At 44.2% G+C, this 17,273-nt stretch overlaps 1 protein-coding gene across 1 annotated transcript in view; it reads left to right on the top strand.

Annotated features, from left to right (window-relative positions):
* The first annotated feature begins 1,019 nt into the window (after window positions 1-1,019).
* Window positions 1,020-17,273, top strand: part of LOC124712011 — a 43,597-nt gene continuing 27,343 nt past the window's right edge. Inside the window, exons 1-2 of the mRNA XM_047242303.1 lie at window positions 1,020-1,186; window positions 14,065-14,143. Coding sequence (XP_047098259.1) covers window positions 1,115-1,186; window positions 14,065-14,143 — 151 coding nt within the window. The 5' untranslated portion in view covers window positions 1,020-1,114. The remainder of the gene's footprint in view (window positions 1,187-14,064; window positions 14,144-17,273) is intronic.

Raw genomic sequence — 17,273 nt, 5'->3', positions numbered from 1 at the left:
CAGTCACACAACGCTGTCTCAAACGAACATCGATGTCGGCCATCTTACAAACTTCTGCTGTGCTGCCACCTGTTGACACAGAAAGTTACTACTGCAGTGGATTGCAGAAGAAGGTTTGAGGAATGGCGCCAAATTCAAATTTTTCACTTAACTTAATTTCTTTAAGTAGAAAAAAAATGGGAGGCATTACTTTTTGACCGACCCTCGTAGTACGATAGTTAGGCCGGAGGTGAGAAAACTTGGATTTCATGATCGAGCGGCTACTCATAAGCTACACAACACGCCGGTAAATACCAAACGACGCCTCACTTGGTGTAAGGAGCGTAAACATTGGACGACTGAACAGTGGAAAAACGTTGTGTGAAGTGACGAATCACGGCACACAATGTAGCGATCTGATGGCAGGGTGTGGGTATGGTGAATGCCCGGTGAACGTCATCTGCCAACGTGTGTGGTGCCAACAGTAAAATTCGGAGGCGGTGATGTTATGGGGTGGTCGTGTTTTTCACGGAGGGGACTTGCACCCCTCGTTGTTCTGTGTGGCACCATCACAGCACAGGCCTACATTGATGTTTTAAGCACCTTCTTGCTTCCCACTATTGTTAAAAGAGACTGAAGAGTGCAGATTTTCAAATCGAGGAGCCCAATAAAATAAGTTCGGAAAGTAGACGGCTGAAAGGTGTTTGATTTGACAATCTGTACTGAACAGCCGCAGTCCTGAAACCATCTCTGAAAAGATGGACATACACATACTTGAAAAGTTTAACGCTGTCAGTAAACGAGAAATGTAGGAGGAAGGACGTTCGTTTACAGACTCGGACCGTAGTGCGAGGGCCGTTCTTGGCGTCCTCGGTGCGACAGCGCTCATTGGATGATTGCTGCGGCTAGGCTGGCTTTTGTTGTCCCTTGCCGCAGAATAACACTGTGTGATTGAGGGGGCGCGGGGGGGGGGGGGGAGGGAGAAGGTCCAGAGACATAAGAGCGGTGGCCGGCAGTGCGTATCTCTATCTGTGGCGAGCGCGGAGCACGCATCCCGGCAGATAGTAGCACGGCTATAAAACAAACGGTCCAGCCGCCCGCTGCACGTCACACCGCGCCTCGCCGCCACACTACGATGGCTGCTGCTGCTCGTCTCCTCCGCCTGCTGCCGCCGCTATTGTTGGCAGTCAGCTGCGTCCTCGCTGCGGTGAGTCCGTCGTTAACGCACTACGTAGCCTACGGCAAGACTTTGTGGAGAAAGAAAGACTACACGCGAGGTTGGCCTCGGCATGAACACGTTTCCAGAGCTTGTGTTCTGAATATTGTTATCCCCTTGTCCCGCAAACTATAGTCTCCTACCATATGACAGGCAGATAGAATGGTGCTTCCCAACCTTTTTGAGACCAGAGTACATCAGATGTCATTCAGTACCTCCAACAAAAGTTGGGACCAATTAAAAATTACAATGTAAATAAAAATTAACTCCTATTTTTAAAATGGCAAATTATTTATGATTGTTAAGAGGACATTGTATGTTCTATGCCGCCAATTTTGTGATCCATTGTCTTTTAAGGCACCAACTTACAATTTTCCATAATTCTTGAGTGCACCTTTCTAGATACACTGAACTAGACTTATTACTAAAATTGTATTGTGGGGCATGTTATCTTTTCTTTTTCGAACACTCAATGCTTGACAGAATTTTGTAAATAAATGATCATAAAAACATAACAACTCAGATTATTTTAATTATTCTATTTTCATATGTGTTGACTCTCACACTTGGCATGCTGTGAAAATTTCATATCTCTACCATCAGTACTTTTTTAAAAAACGGGTCATTTATTGCAAAAAATGTAGTTCAGAGATACCGAGATTTAAAACTTTCTTTATTAGAAATTCTTATACAGACTTACACTTCCGCCTCCTTTATGCACTAGAATTGCCTGGCCCATAGTCTGTGTCTTCTTCAGTGTCACAACAGCCCAGTGCTTGTATCCGTTTTTTTCTTACTTCTTTTGTCATTTGCTGAGCAGCCAACTCTGCTTTACGTACACGACGCTCAACCAGTTCCCGCAGTCCTTTAGCTGTGTTCTGTCCAAATCTGACCCCTAACTTCTCCAGAACCTTAAATCTTTCATAGTTCCCACCATTAAAATCTATTACAGCATCAGACATTGCTAACTTTAGAGTCATAAAGCCAACAAATACACTTTTAGGCACACGGTACCACACAACATTACTGAAGGACTCATTCACGATCTGGATTTTCCCATCTAAACACTTCTTTCCTAGCTCAGGATTTGCCAAATCTCTGTAAATAGGTTTGATTGCCTCCATTACTACCAAAGAAAGAGAAAGTTTATGTGCAAATTCATACAAGGTGCCAGAAAATTCAGTTTTCCTATATTTACACGAAGTGTTTGGTGCATGTGGACGCAAAGTATGACATTGCTTTTCATCGTGTTTTCAAGTACTTCAGAAGAAACTGCAGGTCTCACATATCTGTTACCCTCAAATTTGAGTTTCTTGAAGTTACTTCTGTGCTTAGTCATTTTATTTATGTATAAGAAGCAACAGGATTTAGCTTACTACAAAAACAGCCGATAATCACACTACTTTCAACGAAAACTAGTATCAGAAAGAAAGGACTGATTTGTTTATTCGTAATGCCAACTTCTGAGACGTAGCAATAGGCACAAAATAAAGAAATTCAGAGTCTTCTAGACCGTGTACTTCCCAAGAGATGACTGCTCAACTGTGACACTATATGCGTACCCGCGAAATTTGACGTCATACGTAAACAGCCAAAATATTATTTGAAGGTCTGACAATTGTCTGATTTTAATATATTATGTACCAAAATGTCCAGGAAAGTCCAAGTACATTATGGAATAGAAAACCTAAAATGTCAGATTTCAACGAATTTCAGGTACAATGCAAATAAAACTCTCGCTATTTCTACGTTTTTCACTACATCAAGAAGTATCGAGTCGGTAGGATATTTTAGGGCATTTTGTTTTGTTTATTTCTCACAGCTTTGTGTTTTGTTTGGTGTCCACCACTGCATGTCGTAAGTCATGTGTCAAATTAATTCGTTCTTTACTTATATTTTCATTACTACCATGAGCGAAGCTCTATGTCCCAATCTGTGAACTGTGAGTAATGAAATCGATATTTTTAAGAGTTCTTCCTATAGTGGTAACTACTAATCATCGAATATCAGCGTAAATACTCCTGATACCAGTTTTGTTTCGTTGAAATCTCTTTACACTGTGTTGCCTTTCCGACGTTCAAGAAACTGTACTTTCCATCGTAATACACTATCTGAAAATATTCCTTTATTCACAGAAACTGGTCTTGTAACACTGATTATCACACATCAGTTTCATAAATCACAAAAACAGGTGCTATTAAATTTTATTACTGACAACGAGTGGTAACTAGTAGCACTAGATGGACAGCAAAAGAAGTAAATAGAAAATTAAAAATGTTCTTCAGTGCTCTTGGTAAACTAACTAAATTTTCAAGCTACTGGACCGCAAAAGAAGTAAACAAAAGGTGAAGATAACATCAAGTGTTCTTGGTAAACTAATTAAGTTTTCAGAATGATGCTTTTATTTTTATTTTTTACAACTGAACGTCTAAAAAGCGTCCATACTACCAGTTTTTACTCATGACAGTGAGACATGGTGTTTTAACACGAAAGCTGTTCAAAATTTGAGGGTAACTCACAGAGCAGTGCAGAGATGTACATTACAAATTATGCAGAGAGTAATACAACTAAATGGATCAAGGAATATAACTATGGTATTGATGATAAAAATTTGATATGGCCTGGACAGTAATCAGGAAGAGGGACATAGGAAGTTTTTTTCTGGATTCCAAGAAATAACAGAGAAATGGGAAGGCAAACTAATGGAAGGTGGGTAGGTAGATGACAACAGAAAATTAATGGGACTATCAGGAATTCGTACCGCTGAAGAATGTAGAGGACGTTTCAATATAGTAGCGTACGTCAAATGGCTGATGATCAGATATATATTAGAGTCTACTGCAATAGTGACAACAGCGATTACTTTAAAAAATATTTTAGGATAGTCACTAAATCATAACAACCAATTTTGCTTTACCTCTCAGAAAGTTTCGTTTTACCTTCAGGGGGTAATTAGCGCCAAACTGAAAACCACTAAGGTAAAAGAAGTTAATTCCTTGGGGTTACAGCTCGATAATAACTGGCAGGAGCATACCAAAAACTGCTGAAACGCCTAAACAACTCCCTATTTGCAGTGCGGATGCTATCAGACATAGGTGACAGAAATATGATACTGCAGTGCCTGTGTTATTCTGAATTATCATGGGAGGTTCCTTTGGTCATGCACAAATTTTCGTTGTCATCATTCCTTTCTACAGCTGATGGTTGTCCATTATCACAATTGCGAATACGTTTAATGTAGGTGATATAAAATTAAAAATTTAGTATACTTTGCTAATTTTTATGTCGTGCAGGATCATTTTTTTGGGGTAACTCATCAAAACAAGCCAAAGCTCTCTAGTGCGAAAACATGTAATACGAATTACTTGTGGTGTGCACTCAAGAATGTCCCAAAGAGCCCTAGTGAAGGGACTGAGGATCTGACTACTTTTTCGCAATATTTAAAAGTTGATCCCCTTTTTGAAACCAACAGTTCAGTTCGTAGAATCGATACTAAAAATAAGAATAATCTTCACAAAAATTTAAAGTCATTTACTTTGATCCAGAATGGTGTCGATTATTCACGAACACGGTCTTCAGTAAATTTTCAGCAGCTTAAAAAGTTTAATTAGTAATTATGTTCAGTTCAAAAGGAGTTTGAAGAATTTACTAACTCTTTCTGTTCCACTGATGAATTTCTTATCAGAACCGACTGATGTGTGTATTGGTTCAAATGGCTCTGAGCACTATGGGACTTAACATCTGAGGTCATCAGTCCCCTAGAATTACTTAAACCTAACTAAGGACATCACACACATCCATGCCCGAGGCAGGATTCGAACCTGCGACCGTAGCGGTCGCGCGGTTCCAGACTGAAGCGCCTAGAACCGCTCGGCCACAACGGCCGGCACTGATGTGTATATGTCATTAATAATATCAAATAACGCGATTGTTATATAAATCTAACTTCTGTATAAATTCAGTGCAGTAATGCGATTGATGTAGGTAAGTGATGTAAAATGATTTTTCTGTTTGATGATGATGGCTACAATAACCTGAGAATTATCATATGCGCCTCAGTGCAATGAACATTTACATGTTTTCTGATTAGTTTGTTTTAAATGAAAATACACGATCCAGTTACATGAACGTATCACCTGTTAAAATCCTGAATAATCAACTTTTGCAGCACGGACGTGCAGGAATACAATGAGGTATTCTCGAACCATGGTGACACCTTCAGATGGCCAACTGCACTAGGTTTCTCGGTTGAGGGTCCAAAGCACGAGCAGCCCGCTCGAGATGATCCCACAGATTCTCGCTTGGGTTTCAACCGGGGAGTTTGGTGGTCATAGGAACACAGTAAACTCATCCTGATTCTCTTCAAACTACGCAGGTAGACTGTGAGCTTTTGACATGTTGCATTGTCCTGCTGGTAGATGCTATTGTGCTGAGGAAATCACAAACCGCATGTACAGATGGAAGTCCAAGGACAGATACGCACTTCTGTTTATCCATTAAACTTTCCATAATTACGAGATTACCCAGGAAATACCTCCTCAAGGACTGTCACCTTAACGTTGGTGGGGAGGTTTGTGTGTATCAGTGTATCAGTGATCCACTGAGCTATGCTGGCGGGAACTATGCTCCCAGTAGGGTCACCCATGCCAGACAGGTCAGTTGGTGAGATTCCAGATAAAGAGTAGTCCTCCCAGCGGGCTCCTGTCTTGGCAGTTTGTGGGTGGCAACCACATGGTCCCTTAGCTAAGCCTGACATTACTTCCACTTACTTGTATCAGGCTTTTTCTGTTTTCTTTCCTATCGGCCTCCCTTGGCCAGCTCTTACTCTTTCGGACCCAGTGGTATTAGGTTTCGAGGACTGAGGGTGTCTTGCATTTCTCTTTTCTATTCTCCAACAATCAAAGTTTGGCAAAGGACCCTGGAGTCTGCTCAGGCTCCGATACCTGTTTGCTGAAACAAAACTCTGGGAAAAGTCCAATGAAATTTGAGAAATCAATGCAGCTCTACCAACAAAAATGCTTCAAATGGCTCTGAGCACTATGAGACTTAACATCTTAGGTCATCAGTCCCCTAGAACTTAGAACTACTTAAACCTAACTAACCTAAGGACATCACACACATCCACGCCCGAGGCAGGATTCGAACCTGCGACCGTAGCAGTCCAGAAGGTCCGGACTGCAGCGCCTAGAACCGCACGGCCACCACGGCCGGCTCTACCAACAAACCAGACTCCCACATCCTTGAGGGCATGAGTCGTGAGACCCCTAGACAATGTATGACACACAGTGAATACGGGCTACAAAGCCAATGGGAGAGGATGAAAGGCGAACTTATTCCCGGCGCCTTTAAATAACTGGAACATATCGGCTAAGGGACACAATCCCGAAAGAAAATCCTGGTCCTCCTAGAAGGGGGTTGGTAACCAACTCTCAGAAGACACATACTCCCAGTACCCAGGGAATACCACGAAAACATTCCCAAGAGTATAACGCTCCCTCCTCTGGCCTGGACTCATACGAAGGTTATTGCAGGACAATAACCGCCAACGGCCATCTGTCCGATGGAGCGTAAAATGTTATCATCTTGAAAGGACACCTGCCACCACTCCGCGGACGACCAGTTCCAGTATTGGCGTACAAATTCTAGCCTTCGTGGTCAATGAACAACAGTCAACATGGTGCACAAAAAAGGCGTTCGGTGTAGAGGCCCAGACGCAGCAACTTTCGCTGAACAGTCGTTGAGGAGACACTGTTGGTAGCCCTTTGGTTCATCTGGGGGGTCAGTTGATCAGTGGTTGTACTTCTATTCGCCTGTACACACCTCCACAGCCGTCGTTCATCTACGTCATCTATGGGCCGTGGCACATCACAGTTTCCTCAAAGCGGTTTTCGGTTAGCACCATTTTGCAGTGCATGATATGCTTCAACCATTGCAGCACGCGATCAATTTGCAAACTTAGCAGTTTTGAAAAAGCTTCCACCCTTGGCCCGAAAGCCAATGATCATGACCTTTTGGAACTCAGGCAAATCGCTCCGTTTCTGTATTACGAGAACGACTCCACTGTTTTCTGCATCCCCCCGAAACATTTTACATACCCTCCACTGCTACTACTACCACCTGCCGTCTGTTAGTGGTTATTGCACGATGACGTCGAACATGATGATCCAGTCAGTGTGACTGGACTGTGTATGTTTAAACTCTTTTAGTTACTCCGCATCCCTGACGTTCTACGTCCGGGAGGATTCCCCAACGGTCTGCTGGAATGAAAAGTACTTCTAATCTAATACACATTTCCAGCGAAATCTGTGTCCACTTAGATGACAGATGCAACAGTTACAAATTCACAGGGTAATGTACAAGGTTTCCCTTCAGAAAACGGGAGAGATAATGTTTGCTACCATCGCTCAGTTACTTCACAGTCTCCCATGAAGTACATTCACAAATGTCAATTGAACTTTTAAGTACTGTGGCCAGCAACCGGTGTTTACATTGAAAAGATATGAATTTGAAAATGAAAGAATTTTGATTTTTGTGAATGAATTATCTAAAGAAACGGAGGAGCTAGCTGCAGCTTATCGTTCTTTGTTAATACACTCCTGGAAATGGAAAAAAGAACACATTGACACCGGTGTGTCAGACCCACCATACTTGCTCCGGACACTGCGAGAGGGCTGTACAAGCAATGATCACACGCACGGCACAGCGGACACACCAGGAACCGCGGTGTTGGCCGTCGAATGGCGCTAGCTGCGCAGCATTTGTGCACCGCCGCCGTCAGTGTCAGCCAGTTTGCCGTGGCATACGGAGCTCCATCGCACTCTTTAACACTGGTAGCATGCCGCGACAGCGTGGACGTGAACCGTATGTGCAGTTGACGGACTTTGAGCGAGGGCGTATAGTGGGCATGCGGGAGGCCGGGTGGACGTACCGCCGAATTGCTCAACACGTGAGGCGTGAGGTCTCCACAGTACATCGATGTTGTCGCCAGTGGTCGGCGGAAGGTGCACGTGCCCGTCGACCTGGGACCGGACCGCAGCGACGCACGGATGCATACCAAGACCATAGAATCCTACGCAGTGCCGTAGGGGACCGCACCGCCACTTCCCAGCAAATTAGGGACACTGTTGCTCCTGGGGTATCGGCGAGGACCATTCGCAACCGTCTCCATGAAGCTGGGCTACGGTCCCGCACACCGTTAGGCCGTCTTCCGCTCACGCCCCAACATCGTGCAGCCCGCCTCCAGTGGTGTCGCGACAGGCGTGAATGGAGGGACGAATGGAGACGTGTCGTCTTCAGCGATGAGAGTCGCTTCTGCCTTGGTGCCAATGATGGTCGTATGCGTGTTTGGCGCCGTGCAGGTGAGCGCCACAATCAGGACTGCATACGACCGAGGCACACAGGGCCAACACCCGGCATCATGGTGTGGGGAGCGATCTCCTACACTGGCCGTACACCACTGGTGATCGTCGAGGGGACACTGAATAGTTCACGGTACATCCAAACCGTCATCGAACCCATCGTTCTACCATTCCTAGACCGGCAAGGGAACTTGCTGTTCCAACAGGACAATGCACGTCCGCATGTATCCCGTGCCACCCAACGTGCTCTAGAAGGTGTAAGTCAACTACCCTGGCCAGCAAGATCTCCGGATCTGTCCCCCATTGAGCATGTTTGGGACTGGATGAAGCGTCGTCTCACGCGGTCTGCACGTCCAGCACGAACGCTGGTCCAACTGAGGCGCCAGGTGGAAATGGCATGGCAAGCCGTTCCACAGGACTACATCCAGCATCTCTACGATCGTCTCCATGGGAGAATAGCAGCCTGCATTGCTGCGAAAGGTCGATATACACTGTACTAGTGCCGACATTGTGCATGCTCTGTTGCCTGTGTCTATGTGCCTGTGGTTCTGTCAGTGTGATCATGTGATGTATCTGACCCCAGGAATGTGTCAATAAAGTTTCCCCTCCCTGGGACAATGAATTCACGGTGTTCTTATTTCAATTTCCAGGAGTGTACAATGTGAACGGCCGGATGTCTTTATCCAATGTACACAATACTCTGAGGTGACACGAGTCATGGGGTACATACTAATGTTGTGCCAGACCAGTTCTTGCACATCATAATGCAGCAACTCGACTTGGCATACGCGCCCGGGTTCCCGGTTTCGATTCCCGGCGGGGTCAGGGATTTTCTCTGCCTCGTGATGACTGGGTGTTGTGTGATGTCCTTAGGTTAGTTAGGTTTAAGTAGTTCTAAGTTCTAGGAGACTGATGACCATAGATGTTAAGTCCCAAAGTGCTCAGAGCCATTTGAACCGTTTGACTTGGCATAAACTCAATAAGAACTCGGAAGTCCTCTGCAGAAGTATTGAGCCCTGCTGCCCCTATAGCCGTCGATAATTACCAAAATGTGGCTGGTGCAGGATTTTGTGCACGGTGTGTCATGGAAGTTCGACGGGATTCATTTCGGGAGATCTGGGTAGCCAAACCGTTTGCTTGAATTGTCCAGAATATTCTTCAAACCAATTGCGAACAATGGCAACCAGGTGACATGGAGCGTTGTTATCCATAAACATTCCACCGTTGCTTGGAAACAGGAAGTCCATGAATGGTTGCAAATGGTCTCAGTTGGCTCAGCTGGACCAGAGAACCCAGTCCATTCCAAGTAAGCGCGCTCGCGCGCACATACCCACCCGCCCACTCACCCCCCCCCCCCCCCCCCCACACACACACACATTATGGAGCCACCACCAGCTAGCACAGCGCCTTGTTGACAACTTGGGGCCATGGCTCCGAGGGGTCTGCGCCAGGCTCGAACCCTACCATCAGACCTTACCACTGATATCGGGACTCACGTGACCAGGCCACGGTTTTCCAATAGTCTAGGGTCCAACTCATACGGTCACGAGCCCAGTGGACGCGCTGCAGGCGATGTCGTGTTGTTAGCAAAGGCACTCGCGTGTGTTGTCTGCTACCATAACCATTTAATACCAAATTTCACCACACTATCCTAACGGATACGTTTGTTGTATGTCCCACAGTGATTTCACGCAATGTTGTTTGTCTGTTCACAATGAAAACTCTATGCAGACACCGTTGCTCTCGATCAGTAATTTAAGGACGATGACCACAGCTTGTCCGTGGTGAGAGGTAATGCCTTAAATTTCGTATTCTCGACACACTTTTGACGCTGTGGAGGTATATTGCATTCCCTGACGATTTCCGAACTGGGATTTTATCAGTATACCTGGCCACACCTAACCACTTCCAACAACTGTGTGTTGAATATTCTAATCCCATCTGGCTCAAAGCCGGTATAAGACGTAGAATTGTTTTGGACCTTTTTGAAGCATAGTCCTGTGGCGCTCCGTAATACATTGAAGTGCCAATGAAACTAGTACAGTTATGCGTATTCATATACAGAGGTAAACAGGTAGAACACGGAGGTGGGGTCGGCAACGCCTATATAAGACAACAACTGCCTGGCGCAGTTGTTAGATCGGTTACTGCTGCTACAATGACAGGTTATCAAGATTGAAGTAAGTTTGAACGTGGTGTTATAGTCGGAGCACGAGCGATGGGACACGGCATCTCATAGGTAGCGATGACGTGGGGATTTTCCCGTACGACCATTTCACGACAGTACCGTTAATATTAGGAAGCCGCTAAAACATCTGGTCTCCGACATCACTGCGGTCAGTAAAAGAGCTTGCAAGAACAGGACCAACGACGACTGAAGATAATCGTTCAACTTGACAGAAGTTCAACCCTTCATCAAATTGCTGCAGATTTCAATGATGTGCTATCAACAAGTGTCAGTGTGGCGAACCACCCAACGGAACTTCATCGATAGGGGCTTTCGGAGGCGAAGGACCACTCGTGAACCTTTGATGACTCCACGACACAAAGCCTTACGTCTTGCCTGGGACCGTCAACACCGACATTGGACTGGAAATATGTTGCCCGGTCAGACGAGTCTCGTTTCAAATTGTATCGAGCGAATGGACGTGTACAGGTTTGAAGACAACCTCATGGATCCATGCACCCTGCATGTCAGCAGGGGACTGTTCAAGATGGTGGAGGCTCTGTAATGGTGTGGGGCGTGTGCAGTTGGAGTGACAAGGGACCCCTGATACGTCTAGGTAAAACTGACAGATTACACGTACGTAAGCATCCTATCTGATCACCTGCATCAATTCATGTCCATTGTGCATTCCGACAGATGTGGGCAATTCCAGAAGGACAAAGCGACACCCCTCACGTCCAGAATTGCTACAGAGCGGCTCCAGGAGCACTCTTCTGAGTTTAAACACTTCCTCTGGCCAGCAAACTCCCAGACATGAACATTATTATCTGGGATGCCTTGCAACGGGCTGTTCAAGATTCATGGTATCAGTTCTCTCCAGCACTACTTCAGGCATTAGTCGAGTCCATGCGACGCCGTGTTGCGGCACTTCTGTGTGCTCGCGGGACCCTAAACGATTTTAGGCAGGTGTACCAGTTTCTTTGGCTCTTCAGTGTAAATCAAGGACTGTATGGGTTGTGCAAGGTACGATTATGCACATATACGGGTAGATCCACTGGGTGTACAGTTTTTATTTGTAAGGACTCCAGTATATAACGTGCGTATCCTGTTTTAATATAGGTATACGAGAACTTCTCGGGGACACTGTGGAACTACTGCATGTAATCTGTATCTGCAGGAAGTAAGGGGGATCGCGTATTTTAGGTAACAGTGGAGATGTGTTCATTTATATTTCCATTGATGTCTACGTCTACATTCATACTCCGCTAGTTAAAGTGAAGTGCGTGGCAGAGAATACTTTCCATTTTACCACATATTATAGTTTCTTCCCTTTTGATTTGCGTATGTAGCGGTCCTATGGCCAGAATTACTGCTTAAATGGCTCAGAGCAGTGGTGCACGTGGAGCAGTGCATAATGCATAAACTGCCAACATCTGAACGGAGTTTTCTTTCAGATGTCGAAGTTGAAGGCAACATTTGACTTATATTTGACGTTCTACATGTGAACTTAACCAAGAGGTTATTATTTATTGTTACGTGTGCATATATACGTAGTTTTCAGCAGACTACTATGATTTTTGAAAAAATAATTCTACATTTTCTTCTTGTGTTATACTATTCGGTTGGTTGACTTTAAAATGATACTTTCTACTAAAATTAGTCGTCAATGAAGCGTTCACTCAAGATAACTTATGGTTGTAACATGAATTTCGTCCAGTTATGGACTGTAATCTCCATATACAGTATTCACACGCGTTCGTAACAGGTGGGGGTGGGAGGGGAATGGGGGCGCAGCAGCGCCCGTGGCGCATTCTGGGATCAAAAGTGTAGGCTTTTCATTTGTTTCGGAATTCTGGTTTATTTCTGGAATTCTCTGTGATTCTACTTAACCGAGTGTATTGCCTTCTCAGCATTACATTTCCGGCAGTCATAGGAAAACAGGTTTTTGCCGTGTTTCGTTGATTCAATCGGTATGTGATGTGTTTGAGATTCAAAGGAAGTTCTGGGTTTGCTGGATTTGAAACGAATGTTCTTAGATCGTCTTTTATGTAGGTTAGCAACTACCACTTCTTCCAAACTCACTCTCGTTTATTTCTTCATGTTCTTGTTACCTTTGTTGAACACCTTTCTTGTAATAGTATCATGACCAAAAATGGCATTGTCACTGGTGACTCTTCGAAAGATCGAGCGTGGTGACAGAAGGCCCTCTTTTACCTTAAGAGCACATTGCGTGAGTAATGACAAACAGAGATACGCTCAGTAGCAGGTGGTGAACAGGCAATACAAACAGATACGGCGGCACCTAGCAACAGCTGACTAATTCAGCCTCGTAGTTCAGATTTCACGTCAAGCTGCAAAATCTGCACAGGGATTCATAAGGTCTCAGCATCTGCACTGTCGGCACCTCAGCCTACAAACCGTTCTTCGCAGTACAAGTACTTGATTTCTTATCTTCTGCGGCTTGTTTCAAACAGCTGAAGGTGCAGGGCAGGAAAAACAAAAGACGCATTCTCCGGTCTGCTAGTTCGTTTGCCAGCAGAGCCGCCACAGGAATCTCTTTAGTTTGAGCTCAGTATTGAAGTGGACCTTGAAGGGCTAGTAGTTGTGCTCTCTGTGCATCGTCGAAATAAAAAGAGAACGCAGAAAAGGAATTTCTGGGTACATCCCTTCATTGCTTATCGTGAAGTAAGCAGGTTATTTCACACGCTACATAATGAATTAAGAAATTACAGTGGAATTTTTGAATTACATTAGTATGTCAGTACTTTCATTCAACGAGCTAGTGGAGGCCTACACAGACGAACAATAAAAAGGACACGGTTTTAAGGAAAGACATCTCATTGACTGTTTCACTCGAGTAGTCTTCAGTGATGAGCCCAGCCTCGAATTGGGTCACGATGACCAGCGACGACACATTTAGTGACCTTAAATCAGTACTGTTGCAGCTGCACGATAACAGGTAATAAGTATCTGTAACAGGTATCTTGATCAGATCTTGCGATAATTTATATGCAAATTCTTTGTCAGTCGTTAGAGTAATTAGTACAAAGGAAAACTTAATGAATGTAGAAACAGTGGTTCTTACTCATATTATGAGATTATTTTTCCTTAAATACAGGTTCGTGAGAGTAAAATTCATCTGTGACAAGATACGATTACGCTTTTAATAGTTGCTAACAGTATCTTCCAGAAGAGTGAGACATGGTCTTCATGCATGCGAAACGAGTTTCCTCTCGTCAGGATAACGTCGCACTTAGATTTGCTACCACGAATAGGGCATCCTCCTATATTTAAATTTTAGATGAGTGTTAAATGTACCTTAACTAGTATATCTCCTTTTCCAGCCAAGCATCACATCGGAAGAGATGAGGACGGACATCATGGTGATACAACAGTGCAACGAAACGCACCCTGTGCCGCTTAGTAAGTACATCATAATCAAGAATTCACCTGCGTCATCAACACAAAAGAATTCATTTGCATGTACTTAAAAACAATGTTTCCGACCTAAGTAAGGACATTACGCCTAAACCACCGTCTAACAAATGGGGAAAAAAATCAGGATTTTTTCGAGAACATTGAGGAATAGTCTTTTACTACTTATGTAGAAAATAATTTGTACGTATTCCAATTTATAACATCATTTTATGAGCATAAATTGTGACCCTTGCTGTCCAGTCGTGATTTACAATCACAATGTTCTGTCCCCTGGGTTCGAACACAGCCACACCTGATATAAGCAGTCACCATCGTTCTGCCAATAACCTTGTGTAGCAAGAAAGAGCGGACAGAGTTTCAGGGCAACGTCTTACCGTTGGGTTGAGAAACTGCCCTTAAAGGCGGAAGAATCAGCAATGATCAACGATTTGATAATGAAGAAGGCAGTGGAACCAGGGCATTGAAGACGCACAGTGTTGATCCATAGGGCATGTGGCTTTAACAGAAAAAGCAGTTTGAGCATGGTGGAAAAGCTAGAAAATCTGAAAAGGAAAATACAAAATCTTAGTCTTTTTATTGTGGTAGTCAGTGAAATGATATGGAAAGAAGATAAAAGGCTTCTGGTCGGACAAAAATGTAGGGTAATATCAACAGCAATACAAAATGATACAACAGAGCATAGATTTGATTATGACTAGGAAATCAAGGAACAGGATGAGTACCTGTGAGCAATTTAGTTCAAATGGCTCTGAGCACTATGGGACTTAACTTCTGTGGTCATCAGTCCCCTAGAACTTAGAACTACTTAAACCTAACTAACCTAAGGACATCACACACATCCATGCCCGAGGCAGGATTCGAACCTGCGACCGTAGCAGTCCCGCGGTTCCGGACTGCGCGCCTAGAGCAATTTAGTGATGTTGTTGTCCTCACCCGAATCGACAGAAAACCAATGCCAACAACATACTTAAGGTATACATGCCGACGTCCAAAGCAGAAGCTGAATAGATAGACAAAGTATGAGGATATCGAACAGATAATTCAGTACATACGAGGAGATGATAGTCTAATAATCACGGGGAATTAGTAGGGGAAGGAATGGAAGACGGAGTTACGGGAGAGTGTGGGCTTGGTAGAAGGAATGGGGGAGGAGAAAGGGTAATTGAATTCCAGAATGAGATTTTCACTCTGCAGCGGAGTGTGCGCTGATATGAAACTTCCTGGCAGATTAAAACTGTGTGCCCGACCGAGACTCGAACTCGGGACCTTTGCCATTCGCGGGCAAGAGCTCTACATCTACATCTACATCTATACTCCGCGAGCCACCTTACGGTGTGTGGCGGAGGGTACTTATTGTACCACTATCTGATCCCCCCTTCCCTGTTCCATTCACGAATTGTGCGTGGGAAGAACGACTGCTTGTAAGTCTCCGTATTTGCTCTAATTTCTCGGATCTTTTCGTTGTGATCATTACGCGAGATATATGTGGGCAGTAGTAATATGTTGCCCATCTCTTCCCGGAATGTGCTCTCTCGTAATTTCGATAATAAACCTCTCCGTATTGCGTAACGCCTTTCTTGAAGTGTCCGCCACTGGAGCTTGTTCAGCATCTCCGTAACGCTCTCGCGCTGACTAAATGTCCCCATGACGAATCGCGCTGCTTTTCGCTGGATCTTGTCTATCTCTTCTATTAATCCAACCTGGTAAGGGTCCCATACTGATGAGCAATACTCAAGAATCGGACGAACAAGCGTTTTGTAAGCTACTTCTTTCGTCGATGAGTCACATTTTCTTAGAATTCTTCCTATGAATCTCAACCTGGCGCCTGCTTTTCCCACTATTTGTTTTATGTGATCATTCCACTTCAGATCGCTCCGGATAGTAACTCCTAAGTATTTTACGGTCGTTACCGCTTCCAATGATTTACCACCTATGGCATAATCGTACTGGAATGGATTTCTGCCCCTATGTATGCGCATTATATTACATTTATCTACGTTTAGGGAAAGCTGCCAGCTGTCGCACCATGCATTAATCCTCTGCAGGTCCTCCTGGAGTACGTACGAGTCTTCTGATGTTGCTACTTTCTTGTAGACAACCGTGTCATCTGCAAATAGCCTCACGGAGCTACCGATGTTGTCAACTAAGTCATTTATGTATATTGTAAACAATAAAGGTCCTATCACGCTTCCCTGCGGTACTCCCGAAATTACCTCTACATCTGCTGATTTTGAACCGTTAAGAATGACATGTTGTGTTCTTTCTTCTAGGAAATCCTGAATCCAATCACAAACCTGGTTCGATATTCTGTAAGCTCGTATTTTTTTCACTAAACGTAAGTGCGGAACCGTATCAAATGCCTTCCTGAAGTCCAGGAATACGGCATCAATCTGCTCGCCAGTGTCTACGGCACTGTGAATTTCTTGGGCAAATAGGGCGAGCTGAGTTTCACATGATCTCTGTTTGCGGAATCCATGTTGGTTATGATGAAGGAGATTTGTATTATCTAAGAACGTCATAATACGAGAACACAAAACATGTTCCATTATTCTACAACAGATTGACGTAAGCGAAATAGGCCTATAATTATTCGCATCTGATTTATGACCCTTCTTGAAAATGGGAACGACCTGCGCTTTCTTCCAGTCGCTAGGTACTTTACGTTCTTCCAGCGATCTACGATAAATTGCTGATAGAAAGGGGGCAAGTTCTTTAGCATAATCACTGTAGAATCTTAAGGGTATCTCGTCTGGTCCGGATGCTTTTCCGCTACTAAGTGATAGCAGTTGTTTTTCAATTCCGATATCGTTTATTTCAATATTTTCCATTTTGGCGTCCGTGCGACGGCTGAAGTCAGGGACCGTGTTACGATTTTCCGCAGTGAAACAGTTTCGGAACACTGAATTCAGTATTTCTGCCTTTCTTCGGTCGTCCTCTGTTTCGGTGCCATCGTGGTCAACGAGTGACTGAATAGGGGATTTAGATCCGCTTACCGATTTTACATATGACCAAAACATTTTAGGGTTCTTGTTTAGATTGTTTGCCAATGTTTTATGTTCGAATTCGTTGAATGCTTCTCTCATTGCTCTCTTTAGGCTCTTTTTCGCTTCGTTCA

Source organism: Schistocerca piceifrons, chromosome 8, assembly GCF_021461385.2.
Source record: "Schistocerca piceifrons isolate TAMUIC-IGC-003096 chromosome 8, iqSchPice1.1, whole genome shotgun sequence".
In the NCBI taxonomy this organism is placed as follows: domain Eukaryota; kingdom Metazoa; phylum Arthropoda; class Insecta; order Orthoptera; family Acrididae; genus Schistocerca; species Schistocerca piceifrons.
The sequence above is the reverse complement of the archived record's forward strand: the minus strand, read 5'-3'. Positions and strand labels throughout refer to the sequence as shown.